The following is a 15,904-nucleotide window of genomic DNA, read 5'->3' as shown; positions in this document are numbered from 1 at the left end:
AGAATCAAAGCCTTCAGCAAGAAGTCAGCCCCAAGAACAGCCATATTTGCCATCACTATGTACAACAACTAAAAACTTGTAAAAACAAACGAAGTAGCTTCCGCTTTTCGAAATTATTTCAGTGCTTCTTCCTTTGAGGCAATTCTGGAACCTTAGTACTAACACGCATAATATTTGAGGAGGACAGACCCAAAACCTTATGTTATAAAACAAAGGGGTAGAAATCACTGAAGATACTGAGTCCTTCTCCTATGGTTTCATGTTCATCTCCAAGAGTGGTAATGCTTCATACAGGCTTATGCAAGCTTGACAGACATACTCTGAAATCTCTTCAGCCTGTTAGCAGCAGCCACCACGTAAAAATGTTTCTGTGAACAAAACAGAACAGTCCCAAGTGTGAGTGCAACTGAGGTAAAGGACTTTTTCTATGGCTGACATGGATTTTTCTTCTTAGTAAATCCATTTACTTCTGGTGACCCACACCTTGTGTGTGTTGCAGTGCGGAACAGCTTTGTGCTGGGGAGTTACTGATTACTGCAGAACAGACTGCTGGTACTGTGAACTTCTGCAGCAGTACTACGAATTGTATAGTGATATGTCTTTAGATAATGTATTTTTTAAAATTCAAGTGCAGAAGTCTGCAACCAAACAGTTGGAGTCCAGGAGCAGAAAAAGTGTAAGCCTCTGGTTTAACTCCTTGGCAAGCAATTACAACTCTCCAGTGACAAAAGAAAAGGAAATGGTCCTCACTGAGTTTTCCTCAGATTTCCACAGGCTTATTTGTACGAAGATCACTGTGTTTACCTTTAAGGATCAATTCTCTACAGTCCAATAGAGACTCCAGTAGAAATTCTCTATCACTTCTTCATATAAAATTTTGTTCTGAAGGAGCATAGGGTGATCAGAAAGGTCCAGAAGAGTTCTCTGGATGGTTTTTAGCGCAATTTTTTCTTTCTCCCACACTTCTACTCTCTGCAGTGGGAGGCCGAAAACTGCCTTATGTTGTATCTCTACACCATAGTGGCAACAGAACAATGCAACTGTTGTCAATGGTAAAAAAGCTCTCCAGTATGAACAGAAAGAACATTTAATATACGCTAAGTAGCATCTGAAGTCTCTGATCTTGTAAAGAAAAAAAATGTACAACTTCTAAACACCAATCAGGAGGAGTAAAAATTGAAACCAAACTCGCTAGAAATAGGAGCAATATCATTCTGAAGGAGAAAAAAAAACCCAGTTTACAACTGGAAATGGAGTTACCAAACTCAATATTTACAAGAAAGGCAGCTGTGGGCAAAAGTGAGGCAACATACAAAAAAGGAGGGAATGGCTCTGCCTGTGTTAAGCTGATTTTCCCTCTGGAAGTAGATTTGCCAGACTTTGTCTATTTACCTTCCATTTTCTGTGAGCCATGTAACTCTGCAGCAACAACTGGGACTTCAGGCGAAGCTTGGACTTCTTGGCTTTGGCAGGTAGATTGTTCAACCACTCGTGCTTCAGACACTGTGTTGCACTCATCCGGCAGCTGCAGGAGAAGAAATCTGCCATGTAAATCCAGCCACCCTCAATGCCATTTTCTCAGTGTCCTGTGCTCCTCAATATCATTGATAAAGAAACTGCCTTAAATGAATCAACACGAGTGGAGATGCTTCCTGAGATGCTGTTCATCTCAGTGCCTAGGATCCTAATGACACCCTGCACTCTCCAGTGTAAGGGGTGGGTGCTGTGAAAAGCTGTTCGTGGGTCTGCAGCAGGTTGACTGAGCTGTGGTTAAATACTGTATTCTGCCTTTTTAGGGTTTCAATTTGGGGTTTGGTTTTTTTTCCTTTGAAGAAGCAGCCAGTACAGATTCATCAGTTTATTTATCATTTGGTTATGTGAAGGCAGAACTTTGCGAAGAGATTCAGTGCATACAGAAGAATAATATTTGTGGTGTTATCTGTCTGTCCTGATAGTGCAGGCTTATTCTGTGCCTTATATTTAAAAAGCAAAATTGTCTATTCACCCTAACCATGGATCAAATCAAGCATACATTATATCCTGACATTCAACAATAGGCCCAAATGTGAAGGCCTACCCAAAAAGCTTTGAGAAATATATGATAATAGAGGAAATCTTGAGGGAGAGGTGTTAAAAAAAAAAAAAAAAGGTTTAATTTGCCTTTTTGCAAAACAAAAGCCTATGCCTAGCTCCTGAGCTTTGCCTGAGCTGTCACTGACAAGATGATGAAAAGATGACTCCTACCCGCTTGCACCTGATTTCAGTAGTCAGGGGAGGCAGGTACAGCTCTTGCACAAGGCCAGACCTACCGTCCCAACATGGCAAAGGTGCCCAGTCTGTAAGAGAGCGGAGGCTGTCCATATACCTTGTGAACAACTGGGCCTACTAATTATTGCTCTTTGCATCTCACTAACACCACTCTCTTCTTGCACAGTCATTTCATTCACAGCTTCTAACCGGACTTCGCATAGTGTCCCTCTGGAGTCCCTATTCCCATTGCAGAGAAGAATGGAAGACTCCAAAGCAAAGTTTACAATCTCATAGCAAATCATCATCACAGTCTGAGAGAAAACCCTTTGTTGTCTCCTGCTGGCAATATACTAAAGTTCAGTTTATTAGCTTTTCATATGACTTATTGTTCAAAATGTAATTAGTACTAGAACTGATTTGTCTGGTTGAGGTAATGATCTGGAAGTTGTTAATATACTAAGCACTCCTTTGAATTCCCCTCGAACACACAATCTGTTTTACTGTATACATATTTCCTGTTTTCATTAGTTTTGTATCACTACTCAGCAAGAGGATTTCCCTACTCACTTACCCAACCCCATAGCCATAGTCTGACATCAGTATCATCCTCATTCTCTCCTGTTGTTTCATATGTGCAATCACTTTTTATTTCAGTGGAGTCAAGACTGAGAAGCCACATGCAAAGTTAAGTCCCAAATGCTCCTTAATATCTACCAAAGGCATGTAGACCACTTTAGAAGAGAACAATGCACAGTTTTCACAGCTGCAGTTTCCATTTGTCCTCCATGGCATTCAAGAGACATTTCTGCAGTTTGTGTCAGGGCTTGTGAGAATCCAAAGTAACAACAGAAATAGCTTTTTCTTGGAGAAGGAATACTAAAGACAGATTCCTACAGAGCAAATCCTTCCAGATTTCCTCTGTTCTGCCTGTATTGATGCTACTGTGAAAAGCAACTTTCTGCAGTCAAGGTACACAGACATTTTCCTTTTACATAGGGGCCTTTTGAATCACTGAGGAACTGCCCAGCAAGCACAGAAACAGCATACAAAAATGTCACACAGTATGTTCTCATTGTTGGTTGCAATCCAAACAGTTGGCTAGGAGGAACTTCATGTCATTAGGTGCTGCTGTCCTCACAAGCAAAGAGGTACCTTTTCTCCTTCACGAGTAGTCTGGAAATAAAGTCTTTAGCTTCCTCCGATAGCTGTTCAAATGCTTCTGCATCAAAATCCCAGCTGCAATTGACTACGTAATTCATTGTCTCTGCATCAGTTTCTCCCAGGAATGGGGACAAGCCACTAAGCCTTAAAGAAAGAATGGGAAGGAGATGAGTAATTATTATTATACGCAAGATAGATTTTTTCCTTCTACAAATCCTCTGCTTTATAATTGTTCATCTCTTACAGAAAGGAAAGACTCTCAGCTATGGGAGAGTTCCACTTCTCAATCCCTGCCCATATCAGCCAACAGTTCGCTGCAATAAAACGTTGTAATGTTAGTGTTATTCTCTAGCTGTTCAGTCAGCTACATCAGGGAGCACTGTTAATAGACCCCCAAGAAAATTAATTCAGTGGGGATCTAGGTACATACTTCAGTGCTTTCCCAGCTAAGAAAGCTAGGGGGACTCAAAAGCTTTCCTAAATCAAGGCCCATATCCGTATTTGGCTTAAATTAAACAGAATTCTGAACAATAGCATGCTTTTTCCAATTAGTCTCTAAGCCAAGATTTATTGCTTCAGTCATTTATTACTTCATTCAGTTGGGTTTTGGCTAACATACAAGTTTAAACCAGAAATTTATCCAGTTCACAGAAAGCATCTGTGAAAGATTCTGGGATGCAAAGTCAGCTCATGGGAAGGCAGAGACTTCGGACAGACAGACCATCTGTGGCCGCCATCCACATATCAGAGACAAGTTATAGCCCTATTTGTGACATGACATTTTTTAGACCCATGGCCGAACACCTAACATTAATTCCTCTGTGCAGATGCACAGCAACTCCAAGCTACTAGACTGATCAGATTGCAGATTTGCAAATTAATTCAAGTACTCAGAAACACAATCAAAATGAAAATTCTGACATGCTTTGGGGAACTGCTCCGAGTTAAAAAAAGACCTGACCCATTTTACCTTGCTAATAAGGCAGTAAAGAAGAACAACATTTGCATATTTATCAAAAGGATTATTTGGTTTTTAGAGACTTTGTACACACAGCAAGGTGCCTCTGCATTTAAGGCTGGGATTTTTTTTAACAGAATGAATTAGGAGGAATCACAGCCAGATGGGCTCAGTGGTTGCTGCATTCCTGCTCTGCTTATACCCTCCACTGGCATGCTCTTGCTGAGCCTTTGGTGCCATCGCCACGACCCCTTACAGGGTTACTCACAACATATATGTGATGACTCCTACACTCCACATGTCTGTTGGGAAGGAAACAAAGTCATAGTTCACCACTTCAGGAGCCAAGAACTCTGGAGTTCCAAAATTAACCTTCAGTTTCTCACGAGGTTGGTACCTTTACCAGAAAGAGAAAAACATCACTGCTGAGAGCAGGCTGGGGAACACGTCTTACATTTGTAAAAATCAAGGTGTGGCTTTTTGCCATGCAAGCATGGCAGAGGGAGCATAGCAGACTCACCCAGGCAATCAGGATAGCATTAAGGTCTTTAAAAAATAAACTGGTGAATTTTGCTGTGACTTCATGTGACCATCAGCTATCCCGTGGCCAGAGCAAAACCAGAAGGAAGACCAAGGGCGATAAAACCTGCAAAGGCCTCCCCCACAGAGCGATAGCAGCTTTACTCTGCCAGGCTCCACAGGATGCCTTCCAGTAGATGTTGTCCAACACCAAGCAAATAAAGCAGCTTCCATTAAAACAGGTTTGGAGAGCATTTGCTTAGTGGGATGTACCCAGCTAGAGCACAGGGTAAAGGTCTGTATAACAGATATGAGCACTGCTAAGGTGGGACCCTGAAGAGGATTATTTGGGCTTGGTAACAAGTTAAATAGTGATCCCATAAAGGGAGAAAATTACTCTGTTCTACTGCTTAAAAGCGAAAGGTTACAAACTGAACCAGTAATAATTGTCGCTGATGGCAGCTGGAGTTACATCTAAAGCATTGCTTTTAGATGTCCATTTCCTGGAAGATCTTGTTTTCAAAACTGCTTTAGTAGAAGTTTGCATCTTTACCCTCCCAATTTAAAAAAAAAAAAAACAACAAAACCCACAAAAAACAACACACCCAAAAAACCCTCAGTGCATCCATTTCTGTTTTCATAAAATACTTCTAAAAGAAAAAAGTCCCTGGACAGATATTTACATACACACACAGAGGTACATATATGCATGAATGTACCAGGTTTTGGCTTAAGAAAAGCCTCAAAGGGTTTAGAAAAGAAATAGAGAAATGTTGTTCTTACTGTTATACTAACAGGAGTAACTCCTTTTTTATTCTGGGGGAACTGACTCATGCTCTCACAGCTTTCCTTTAACAAACTCATGCAAGCAAAGTAAAAGATTGAGAAAAGTCCGTATTTCTCTGCGGGTTTCCTGTTTCATATGGGATGGCTCAAACATGTAGCTTTTTTTCCCCCCTTCAATCAATTTATCTACGTAAAGACTTCAGCAGATTAATTTCCACAACTAGAAGCTGCACAATAAAACCCAGCAGTCAAGAAGTCTCTGAGAGCCTTCATGGAGTCCCTAGAGTAAAAGCTCTACATGGGGAATAATTTTGAGATAATGAGAACAGCAGTATACATTTATCCAACAGAAAGGTTATTTGAAAAAGCAATTAGATAATTAATGCACACAGCAGAAAACTCCTGCCTGCAGCAGCATACTGCTTAGCTCATTCACATAGCAGAATTACTTACTTTAGAGCCACCAAAACACACAAGACACTACTCCCACCCCCACAAGACCACCAAAAACACATCAGAGGTCTGTGGGCTTGTATTGGTTTTGTTTTTTAAAATAAATTTGTAACTGTACTCTCTTACCTCCTTGCTAATCCAAAGTCAATAATTTTAATCTGGTTTCCTGTGTGATTTACACATAGTATGTTTTCAGGCTACAAAAAGAGAAGAGGGTATTTTGAGTTAAATGTATGACACAGAGAGAGAACTAGCAAAGGAGTATAAAAGACTCCGAGATTTTAATGATCATTTTTAATATAATACTTTTCCTTCTATTCCTATCATGGGAGACAAGTATTTGACTGGTGTACTGAATTAGCAAAAGGTTTGGTTTCGGACCTCCCATAAAGAAGTTTAACTTCTGTTCCTGTATAACAATAGTCCTGTATTTCACCCTAGATGACAAACAGATTTTGAAATAGAACAGCCCCCCTGTGTAAAACAATAGGGGCAGACTGATGGCTGAGGCTCACCCACAGGATTTACTCCTTAAGTATAAAAGTAATTCCACAAAAAGCCACAAGAAACATATCAAATACATCCTTTGGTTTGCCCACACAGGCAAAAATTTGCTTTTTCCAATGAGGATATTTTCCAAGGGCCAGGGGGGTGGGGAGGTGGGAGGTGAGGGGGACGATGGTGTCCAAACTTATCACAACTGCAGAACTGTCTACAGGCCAGCCAGGTGTAATTTGTGTAAGGCACTGCATAAACAAGCAGGAAAAAAAAAAATCAGTTGGTATTTCTGTTCAAAAAGATCCGTTATTAAGGGGCCACTAGGAAAACATTGTAATTTTACTGCAGTTCAGTTCCAGGCAGTAAAAAGTACAAACAATAGGAAGATGATTGAATAGGTATTTGAATACAGTTACAAGGGGGTAGGGAGAAGGGGAGGGAAGACTGCAGGCATTTCTAGTCAAAGAGGTTTTTGGGTGTGTTTTTTCATTGATGACAAAAGGGCATTGTTTAATTCCACACAGAATGAAAAGCTTCTGATTTGAGAGAGGCAAAACCACAGACTCCTGTTCATTTCACTATTCTAAGCAAGCTACCAAATAGACATTGCAAAAAAAAAAAAAAAAAAGGTCATGAATCTCTAGAGCTCCATTCATTGTGGCTATTGAATTAAGTAACTCTATTTCTTTAGGATGTAAGTCCATGAAATGAGAAATGACTCATGTAATTACAGACTCCGTGGTGGTCCAAACATGGCACCGCTAAAGAGCGGAGAGTATGAACTACTGACCTTGAGATCTAAATGGAGAATATAATGCTGGTGCAAGTAGTGGACTCCTTCACAAATCTGTCTGGTAAATAGGATTGCATCCAACTCAGTTAGATTGTAGTTTTCATCTGTGATCCGGTCAAATAATTCACCACCATCAAGACTAAAATTTTGACATAGAAAAGTATTAAAAACCCTAAAATTCCTCATTAGCTCAATTTATTTCCAAGTTAGGAACTTAGGCTCTCTAATTTAGCAAGGGTCCTAACACCACACCCAATATAAAGTGTATCAGTAGTCTCAACGGCTTCAAGAGACTTATTCCTGAGTATGAAATTAAGTATGAATCTAAATTCAAAAATAGAAAAGTTGTCAGTAACGTTTCGGGGGGGATATATGTCAAACCCAAGCCCACACGACCTGGTGATCCAATGGCGACCTGGAGAACCCGGGGAGTATCAAAGTATCTATTCATTGCTCATGTTAGTAGTCTTAGAGAAAATAAATCTTCAACCTATAAAGTTTACTAAATGAAACTTCTCAAACTGAAAGTTATTTTACATGAGCTGACAACTAGACTTAATTCTGCACAAAAATTAAAAGAAAATTACATCAGACATACAGCTCTGACAAGGTTTTACAAGGTAAAAACTTCAGGTGTTCATTTCAATATACACATTTTAAATGTCTTATCATATTTATATTTGCTATTTCATTTTGTATTCTTCTTTCCTTTATGTCATTAACAATTAGTTCTCTAGCAGAAACTCAGTTTTTAGGTTATAAAACTTCAGGTTTTTGTAAAGCAGTATGCCACTACGCAGAAAAGGCAGCAGGTGGGCATCACGAAATCTCCCTTTTGTGAATTCCATATTTGGTATAGATCAATATTCTTATTTAGCTTCCCATTGGGGAGGCATTTTTACTAATCCTAAAATTATTCCAAGGAAGCAGACCATGCATACAACTAATCATCTTCCTACCTTCTCCATGTCTTTTCTAATTCTACTGAAAATATCTCACTCCTCTTGTCTGGGTCTGTCACCTTCACTCTCTCCCTAATAAGTGATTTTATTTACCCACAACACTTTTATGTAATTTGGTAGCTAGGGACAATGTTGGGGCCTGTAAGTTAAACTTAAAAGAAAAATGAACCATAGTGCAGTTCTGCTCACAAACAATCTTGTAATTTCATTCATACTCTTGAAGATGGCTGCCCTTCCTACCCTTTGTTTAAACTGTAACCTTGCCAAATATATGATTTTTAACCTGAAGAAATTACTGTTAAAACATGTATTTTTTTCCTTCTGAAAGTGAAATCAACTCTCTCTGGGGCTGGAAAACCACCCAGGTCGTCTTCACACCTCGGAATTATCATTCCCTATTTTCTTTAGTGACCTGAGAAAACCCAAACATCTGACAATTCCCAAAAAGATCATTTAAACTTACTATTCCATGATAAGAGTGATATTATTTTTGGCTTCAAAAGCATCATAAAGCTGGATCAGATTCACGTGGTTTAATTGGTTCATGATGTTAATTTCATTTTTTACTTCCTCCTGAAAAAATAATAAAGAACTGAGCAAAATATGCTCCTTAAATTCCAGTGTTTCCAAATAAAATTATTTGTAAAATCCAGTAACACCTATACCACAGATCTCATGCAGACAGAAGGTTTAATCACAAACAGCCATCCAAAGTCCAAGCTGCGACTTACTAGGACAGATTTTACAGTATTTGATAGTACCCAACAAGTTGCCTCTTATGGGCCAATTCAGGGGAGCGGTGTTAAGGTGCTTGCAGTGAGGCCAGGTTTAGAGTGTGCTCGCTTGGGTTCACAGCAACATAGTTACCCTCTCTTTCGCTCCTTTCACTTTTATGATTTTGGCTGCCAGGTTGAGACCAGTTGATCTTTCCGTGCACTTGTGAACTTGCCCAAAACGTCCCCTGTTGATACCAAGGAAAAGATGGGAAAGCGGCTCAGCACAGCTCACTGCAGAAGCTGTTCATACAACTATTCTTACTGCCGATTAAAAATAGCGCAGTACAAAGTGAACAGAATCAGGTGGCCAGCAGCATGAATCTCCTCTTTCTCTCAGCTTATGAAGGATTAGTTTTATCTTTCCAGCCAGTTGTTCAGTGCTTACATTAAAATATTACGCCCCCTTCATATTACTACCTTTCACTGCGGTATGATGACCCGATGATATTCTTTTTCGGTTCTGTAACTGTACCCGCTTGCTGTCCTTCGGTGATGCGTTAGTGGGTATATTAACAAGGATATTTCTGTCCTGATCTCATAACTTTTTAAATGACTGTAAGACCAGTAACTGTAGCCACTCCACAGACTGCATTTCTTGCGTGTTGTAAATTCTCCCCCGTGTCACCCAGATATGTTAATGCCCCTTGGGATGATATCTAAACACCATCTTTCTGCTATTGCATCATCAGGCTTACACTTATTAAGCCATATTTGTACTTGGATCAGCCTGTAAATCAAACCTTCTTGTCAGATAAGTAAGGATACAAGCATACAAAGGCTGAAGCAGCTGCAGACTTCCTATGAGTGAAAACTAAACGTAAGGTCAAAATAATTATAACTTCGCCCTTAGTTTTCTTTAACTTGCAGTTCAGCACGGAAAAAAGATTTTGGAAGCTGCCTGACCTAATAGGCTTTGCTGACTTCAAATGCTCATGAATCTGTCTGCCTGAAGGTTACAGGTTTTTCTCATGACACCAGCCATGGCCCAGACTATTATAACAAATGCAAAAAAGTCACCCAAGATCACGGTCAGGCATCTGAAAATGGAACTGGGGCAGAAACCAAGGTATCTAAGCGATACGCCCCACACACACACCAAAAATCAACAACAAAAATTGGTACAAGGAGCCCAACAACTATGATAGCCCAAAAGGTCTCAAGGATGAACCTGCTTACTCTGGCTGCAGTGGGCTTGTATGTGCTTCACCCACGCACACCCTGGAGCCACCTGAAGAAGATAGCTCTAGCTCTCCAGCTAACTGCATTTCTCCATGCCTTAGCCACCACCAGCAGTACAGCATTAGGGACAGGGAGACTTACCCTCCCAGTACTTCATGATGGCACACCAAGTAGCACGCTGTCACCTCTGTTTGCTTGACACTCACTATGCGATGTTCGAAAGGAGCCGGAGGAGAAGGGCTGTCATCTAAAGACGAGACAAGCTGGTCACTGAGACGTTTCTGCACACATCACTCAGTGTCACTTCCCTAACACCAATGACTTCAATCCACAGGACGTGCACATCACCTTGTTGTGTTCGCTAAGTGTAATGAGAAGTCTCAGCTGCCTTCCGTGCTCCCAGTGCTCCCAGTACCCACCGCTCCATAAAACCACATGCTTCTGTTTCCCCCACCTGCAGCATAGCTGTTCCTCAAGGGATGAGCCCAGTTTCTCAGACAGGCACTGCTGACGCAGAGCCGGGACCACCAAGGCGCACACACGGCTCCTCCCCGACCTCAGCTCTCAGCGTTTCTGTGGCTGTGGGGCTCTAAGGGGGAAACACCGAGGGCCAACACAGACACCTGGACAAGCCAGCCTCTGACTGCTGCCGGCAAGCTGCTCGGGCAAACACCCAAAACAGCGCTTCGTACTGAAGTGCACTACCCTCTCTCCCAACTCTTCTCTTTGCCTCATGTTCCTCTACTAGGCCATCATTTTTTCTTCGACTAGGAATTCAGACAAGCACTGAAGTATGTGGATAATATGTGGATAACATCAAGCATGCGATTCCTTCACTATTTTTAGAGTGGCATGCAAGTAAAATAACCATTGCATTTGCAGCTAGCCGTAAGAAGGGAGATGCTGAAAATATCCAAAACCTGTTACTTCAAGTGAGGGACTTTTACTGCTAACACCCTTATACAGATGAAGAATAAAGGCCCAGAACTGAGAATAGGATCCCACCTCCTGAACCTCAACCCTTTTTTTAACACTGAACACACCAACATCTCGGTTTATGCATTAATAGAAGAGGTCACCTGAAAAAAGTATCTGGAAGTTTGAATAAATTACACTTCCATCTTCTTTTAATCATTCTATGGCAGCTGGAAAGACGAGCACAAATACACAGCACTGATAAACTATGACAGTTATTGGCAAAATCAGGAAGTTTCTCCTGTCTGCAAGATTTTTGCAGACAACGCCCAAGTTAAAGCTGCAAACATTAACATTACAACTATTAAGTTTAATCAGTTTGTGGCAAGCTAGATCAGTTAACTATGACACATTTAACATCCAAGTTTTTCTAGGGTAAAGCTTCCATAAACTCACTTTTGGTGTCCCCCATTCAAAGCAATTTTACAATTAATCTCCAGATTATCTTGGGCTACAATTTAACACATATTCGACTAATCTCCAGCCACTGCTGAGAAAGACAGATCCAGCTCCGGACATCTACCCATGTACGTACGTCCTGGGACACACACATACTTACGCTACCAGGAGAGATTACTCCCTGAAACAATGCAATCGAGCGTTCACACAGTAACTGAGCAGAGATCTATGGCCAATGACGCAACAAAGACCACATCAAGATACTCTTCCTGCAATATTTTGCTGCTCTCTGGATCTCCAGTCCATGGTTGCTAAAGTATGGTTTGCATACTCTATCTTAAGGAATAAATGCTTAATCTAAAGAAAATGGATTTTTTTCCAAATTCACCCAATTTTATGTTAAAGAAACTTTTTTCCCAAAACACACTTCAAAAGGAAAATTACTATTAAAAGAATTTGTACAAATGTTAATTCACTTGTTTTTTACATAGACAAAGGTACCCATGGCAAAAAAAAAAGACGCAGGTGGTCTACTGAGCACTGCTCCAGCTATTACTGTATAACTAACACACACGAGTAGCATAAAATCCTCAACGTAAAAGCTTCCAAGAGTAACCACAAGCAACTTACCAATGATCATTTCATCCTGCGTGGGAAGCTCTTTGCTAGCTTGCAATGACTTCGTCTTCTCTGTTGCCATGCCTGTACACTGACAAGCATCATTTTCACTTCCCCCTGAAGAAGCAGACTCAGATTCTCTCTTCTCACAGTTGGTATCTGTCAGGGATTCTTCTGCTTTTGCTGTTTCTTGATGGATTTTCACTTCTCCCCCCAGATCTTTCACAGGCTCCTTTGCAGAGGTATTCTGTGAGGTTACGGGCTTGCATTTTAATTCTGATTTCTCTTCAGCCTTTTTACCTGGTTTGGTCTTGCTCAGTAATGGCTGTTGCTTCCCTGTTTGAGGTGCAAGTTCGTTTTGCTTATTCTCCCCTTTCACTTCTTGATTTGGCTCAGTGCTGACGTTTTTAGGACTCTGTTGAAGTTTCAATTTGTCAGACAACTCTTTGACTCCTTCCACTTCCGTTGCTGTGGAGGATGGGAATTTTACTTTGGGACTTTTACCTCTGTGATCATTTAAGTTTCCTTCTTTGGTCATCTCAATCTTTTCTTTCATTTCAGTCATATGTACATTGATGGATATCCTGCGGAGCAAATGGTTGACATTTTATGCAGATGACTAGCCTTGCTTTTGTAACTTTGTGGGGGAAGAAAAGTCTGTAAGCTTCTGAAACCAGAGATTTCTCCAGTATTAAAGAAATCTAACCGTTCAATCCTCTTAGTAAATACTCACAACACTACGTGTAGAGTATCAAAAAGCTTGCTGATACTTCTTCTGTGTTCTCATCTGTGTATACGCCTGCCTCTCACACTGCAAACTGTTAATCCCACATTTGAAAGCTCACTCACTTTTTGCAGCTATTATAGTTGGTCTAATAAAACACCACTCATCTGGGCATAGAGGGGGTAGTGATTGCCTTCACTAATTACTGGCTAATTATCTAAATGACCGATTGCTCATACGGCTCTACAAATCCAAAGGCTTGCATCTATCCCAGTTCTCTTCTAGCTGGCAGACTTGCACACTCAAACATCTGTGTTTGTGTCTTCTGATGAGACAGCATTCCTTCCACAGCTTTCTGTTAAAAATGTAACTTTCATAAACTCTCTCACTCCATCAATACTATTTTCCTTGGCATTCTGGTTACTGGAAAAGTTTAATAAAGCTTTTCCCTCGTGTTGCCTAAAAAGAATACGGGTTAAAACCAATTCTCTATGCTACTAAAATCCATCAAAGACATTTGTGTGATAATTTTTGAGTCAACTGTTACTGCTCCAACTGTCAGGAGCACACTGATTTCAGTGAAGCTGAACTGAAACTTGTGAAGTTGTAAAGTAGATTCTATGCAACAGCAACTAAAGAACATTTCTGATGTCTAGGAGAGAACGTACCTAATTTTCACAAAAGTTATTGCCTCTTTCAGTGGAGCGACCTTATTACAAAACATGTTCTAGAAGAAAATGTTTCTGCTTTTGCATAACAAGAGTCTGAAGTGTCTCATTTTCAGCACCTTTAACACCCTTGCATTGTGCTATAAATCTAAGCTGCACCGGAGTAAGCTATCGGGGCAGCTGAACACAGCTCTGAGCAAACACTTTTCCACGGCTATCTAGACAAGCCTGAACTCGGCAGGACTCTTGGGCATTTCTCCAAGCAGGGGAACACAATGTTCTTTTGACGCTTCTGCGTGGGCTTACAGACTTCATTAGAAGTTGCGTTCGTTTTAGAGAGGCATTTACCACCCTCGTGTGACTTCACACACAAAAGCATAATAAGTAGCCTGTGCAGGAAGGCTGCAGCTTCCCCTGGGGTTTACTCTAGGTTCTGTCCTCCAGTTATCTGTCAGCCTTCCTCCTTCCCAAACCAAAGTCTTTGGGGCTCAGACACCCCCCTGTCCAAACCAGCCAGCTGCTGCCTGTCTCCAGGTTCACCACCTGGCACATCATGAACAGCAACTGTTCCTCCGCTGCTTCACAAACACCTTGAGCCACACTCGAAGTACAGCACCGGCGGAGCCTCCGAGGCAGCGCTCCAGCAGGCAGCTGGGACCGACCCGCTCCAGCGGGTGAAGCACAGTGCCCATGGCTCACCAGCCAGAGCCTGAAACCCACAGGGAAAATACAGGGAGGTCCCTCTTTTCTTAGTGTTGATACAGCAACCAATTTAGAGCTAACAGTCTCTGTAAATTGTACACAAAGCTGTTCCTGAATGTTTGAAAAAGAGGCCACAGTGGTGAAAGCTTCTACTTACTCCTGCCACGTCCTTACACTCAGCCTCTTAGGAGAAAAATATCCCAGTACGCCAACCTTCGCAACGAGCCCTTTCCCTTGTGAAGCCTATGTGCTGACATCAGGACAACTTTCATCCATTTTAGCAATTTATTCTTCATTCACTTTTTTTTTTTTTTTAAAAGAGTCCTGCAATCCCAGTAGACACTTACCCCTGCACGGGAAGATTTAAGTGTCCAACCTGTATTCACAAGTACCGCTACAAATTCAAAGTTTTCGAATTAAATTACGCATACACAAAAGTAGTGTCATATTCTTGTCTGGGCTTCAGACACTGATTTGTACACATGAGCAATGGGGAAATTCGTCCCACAAAGTAGCGTACATATATATACGTGTGTGTGTGTGTGTGTCTATCACCCATAGAAACACACATACACCTATATAAACAACTTTATATCCAACGGCCCAGACAGAGAAAGCATGGCAGTTACAACTTGCCACAGACTTTCCATCTGTTGCGGTTTGGCTGGTAGGGGTTTTTTAGTTGTGGGGTTTTGTTCTTTTTTTGCTGTATGGCCTTTTTAAAATTTAAATAAATTGAATTAAAATCAAATCCTAAATAAATAATTCTAAAGGAAATGTATTATGAAAGACATATTACAAAACACCTATATAAGGAAAAGATTAGGCTAATAGAGATTAATAAAATGAACAATCTCGTTGCATCTTTAGGTGACCAAAGCATTAAAAAACCCACAAAAACACCAAGGCCAGCAAGCAAAACAAGTTGTTTACTTTTGTATTAGTAAATATGTCAAATTCCTTTCACCCCATGGTTATAGAAAGAGGAGTTGGAAAGGAGTGAGTGGTTTATAAACGTCCAACTACCCCTTTCTATCTCTAATACACAGAAGCCCGGATCATATTAAAAAATCTCCAATACGTCTAGCCCTCTGACTCCTTGGCTTCATACAGATTTACAGAGGGCCCTTGCTGCTTTAGGTTTTTTGCCTTAACCATTTGTAAAGTTTCACCACTTGCTATCCTCGTATGGCTTTTTTTCCCCTGGATCATACCTCAGCAGGAGCTGCCTCCTTTAATAATCTGGCTTTCCTTTTTCCCTTTTAACACATGAAATGGTTTCAACATCACACAGAAAGCTACCAGCGAGGCCATTACCTGGTATGTGTCACTTCACACCCTGCGTCAGATATAGCCTGGGATGTGGAGGGCACAGCTTCCCGGGATGCCGCACTCAACAATGGAAGTTTGTTTTCAGTTTCTCTGAGTTTCTGATGAACAAGCTGCCTGTGGCACTCATCTAAGTGTGAGGCTCTGTTCGTAT

At 41.0% G+C, this 15,904-nt stretch overlaps 1 protein-coding gene across 1 annotated transcript in view; it reads right to left on the bottom strand.

Annotated features, from left to right (window-relative positions):
• Positions 1 to 296: 296 nt before the first annotated feature.
• MYLK3 (myosin light chain kinase 3) overlaps positions 297 to 15,904 on the bottom strand; it is a 21,314-nt gene continuing 5,706 nt past the window's right edge. Inside the window, exons 4-14 of the mRNA XM_010289451.1 lie at positions 15,739 to 15,904; positions 12,340 to 12,911; positions 10,477 to 10,582; positions 9,248 to 9,341; positions 8,844 to 8,953; positions 7,416 to 7,557; positions 6,254 to 6,324; positions 4,638 to 4,766; positions 3,403 to 3,555; positions 1,393 to 1,525; positions 297 to 368 (exon numbers count right to left, since the gene is read on the bottom strand). The exon at positions 15,739 to 15,904 is cut by the window's right edge and continues 60 nt beyond it. Coding sequence (XP_010287753.1) covers positions 297 to 368; positions 1,393 to 1,525; positions 3,403 to 3,555; positions 4,638 to 4,766; positions 6,254 to 6,324; positions 7,416 to 7,557; positions 8,844 to 8,953; positions 9,248 to 9,341; positions 10,477 to 10,582; positions 12,340 to 12,911; positions 15,739 to 15,904 — 1,748 coding nt within the window. The remainder of the gene's footprint in view (positions 369 to 1,392; positions 1,526 to 3,402; positions 3,556 to 4,637; positions 4,767 to 6,253; positions 6,325 to 7,415; positions 7,558 to 8,843; positions 8,954 to 9,247; positions 9,342 to 10,476; positions 10,583 to 12,339; positions 12,912 to 15,738) is intronic.

The sequence above is a fragment of the Phaethon lepturus genome, unplaced genomic scaffold (genome assembly GCF_000687285.1).
Source record: "Phaethon lepturus isolate BGI_N335 unplaced genomic scaffold, ASM68728v1 scaffold8986, whole genome shotgun sequence".
In the NCBI taxonomy this organism is placed as follows: domain Eukaryota; kingdom Metazoa; phylum Chordata; class Aves; order Phaethontiformes; family Phaethontidae; genus Phaethon; species Phaethon lepturus.
This window is presented reverse-complemented; position numbering and strand designations above follow the sequence as displayed.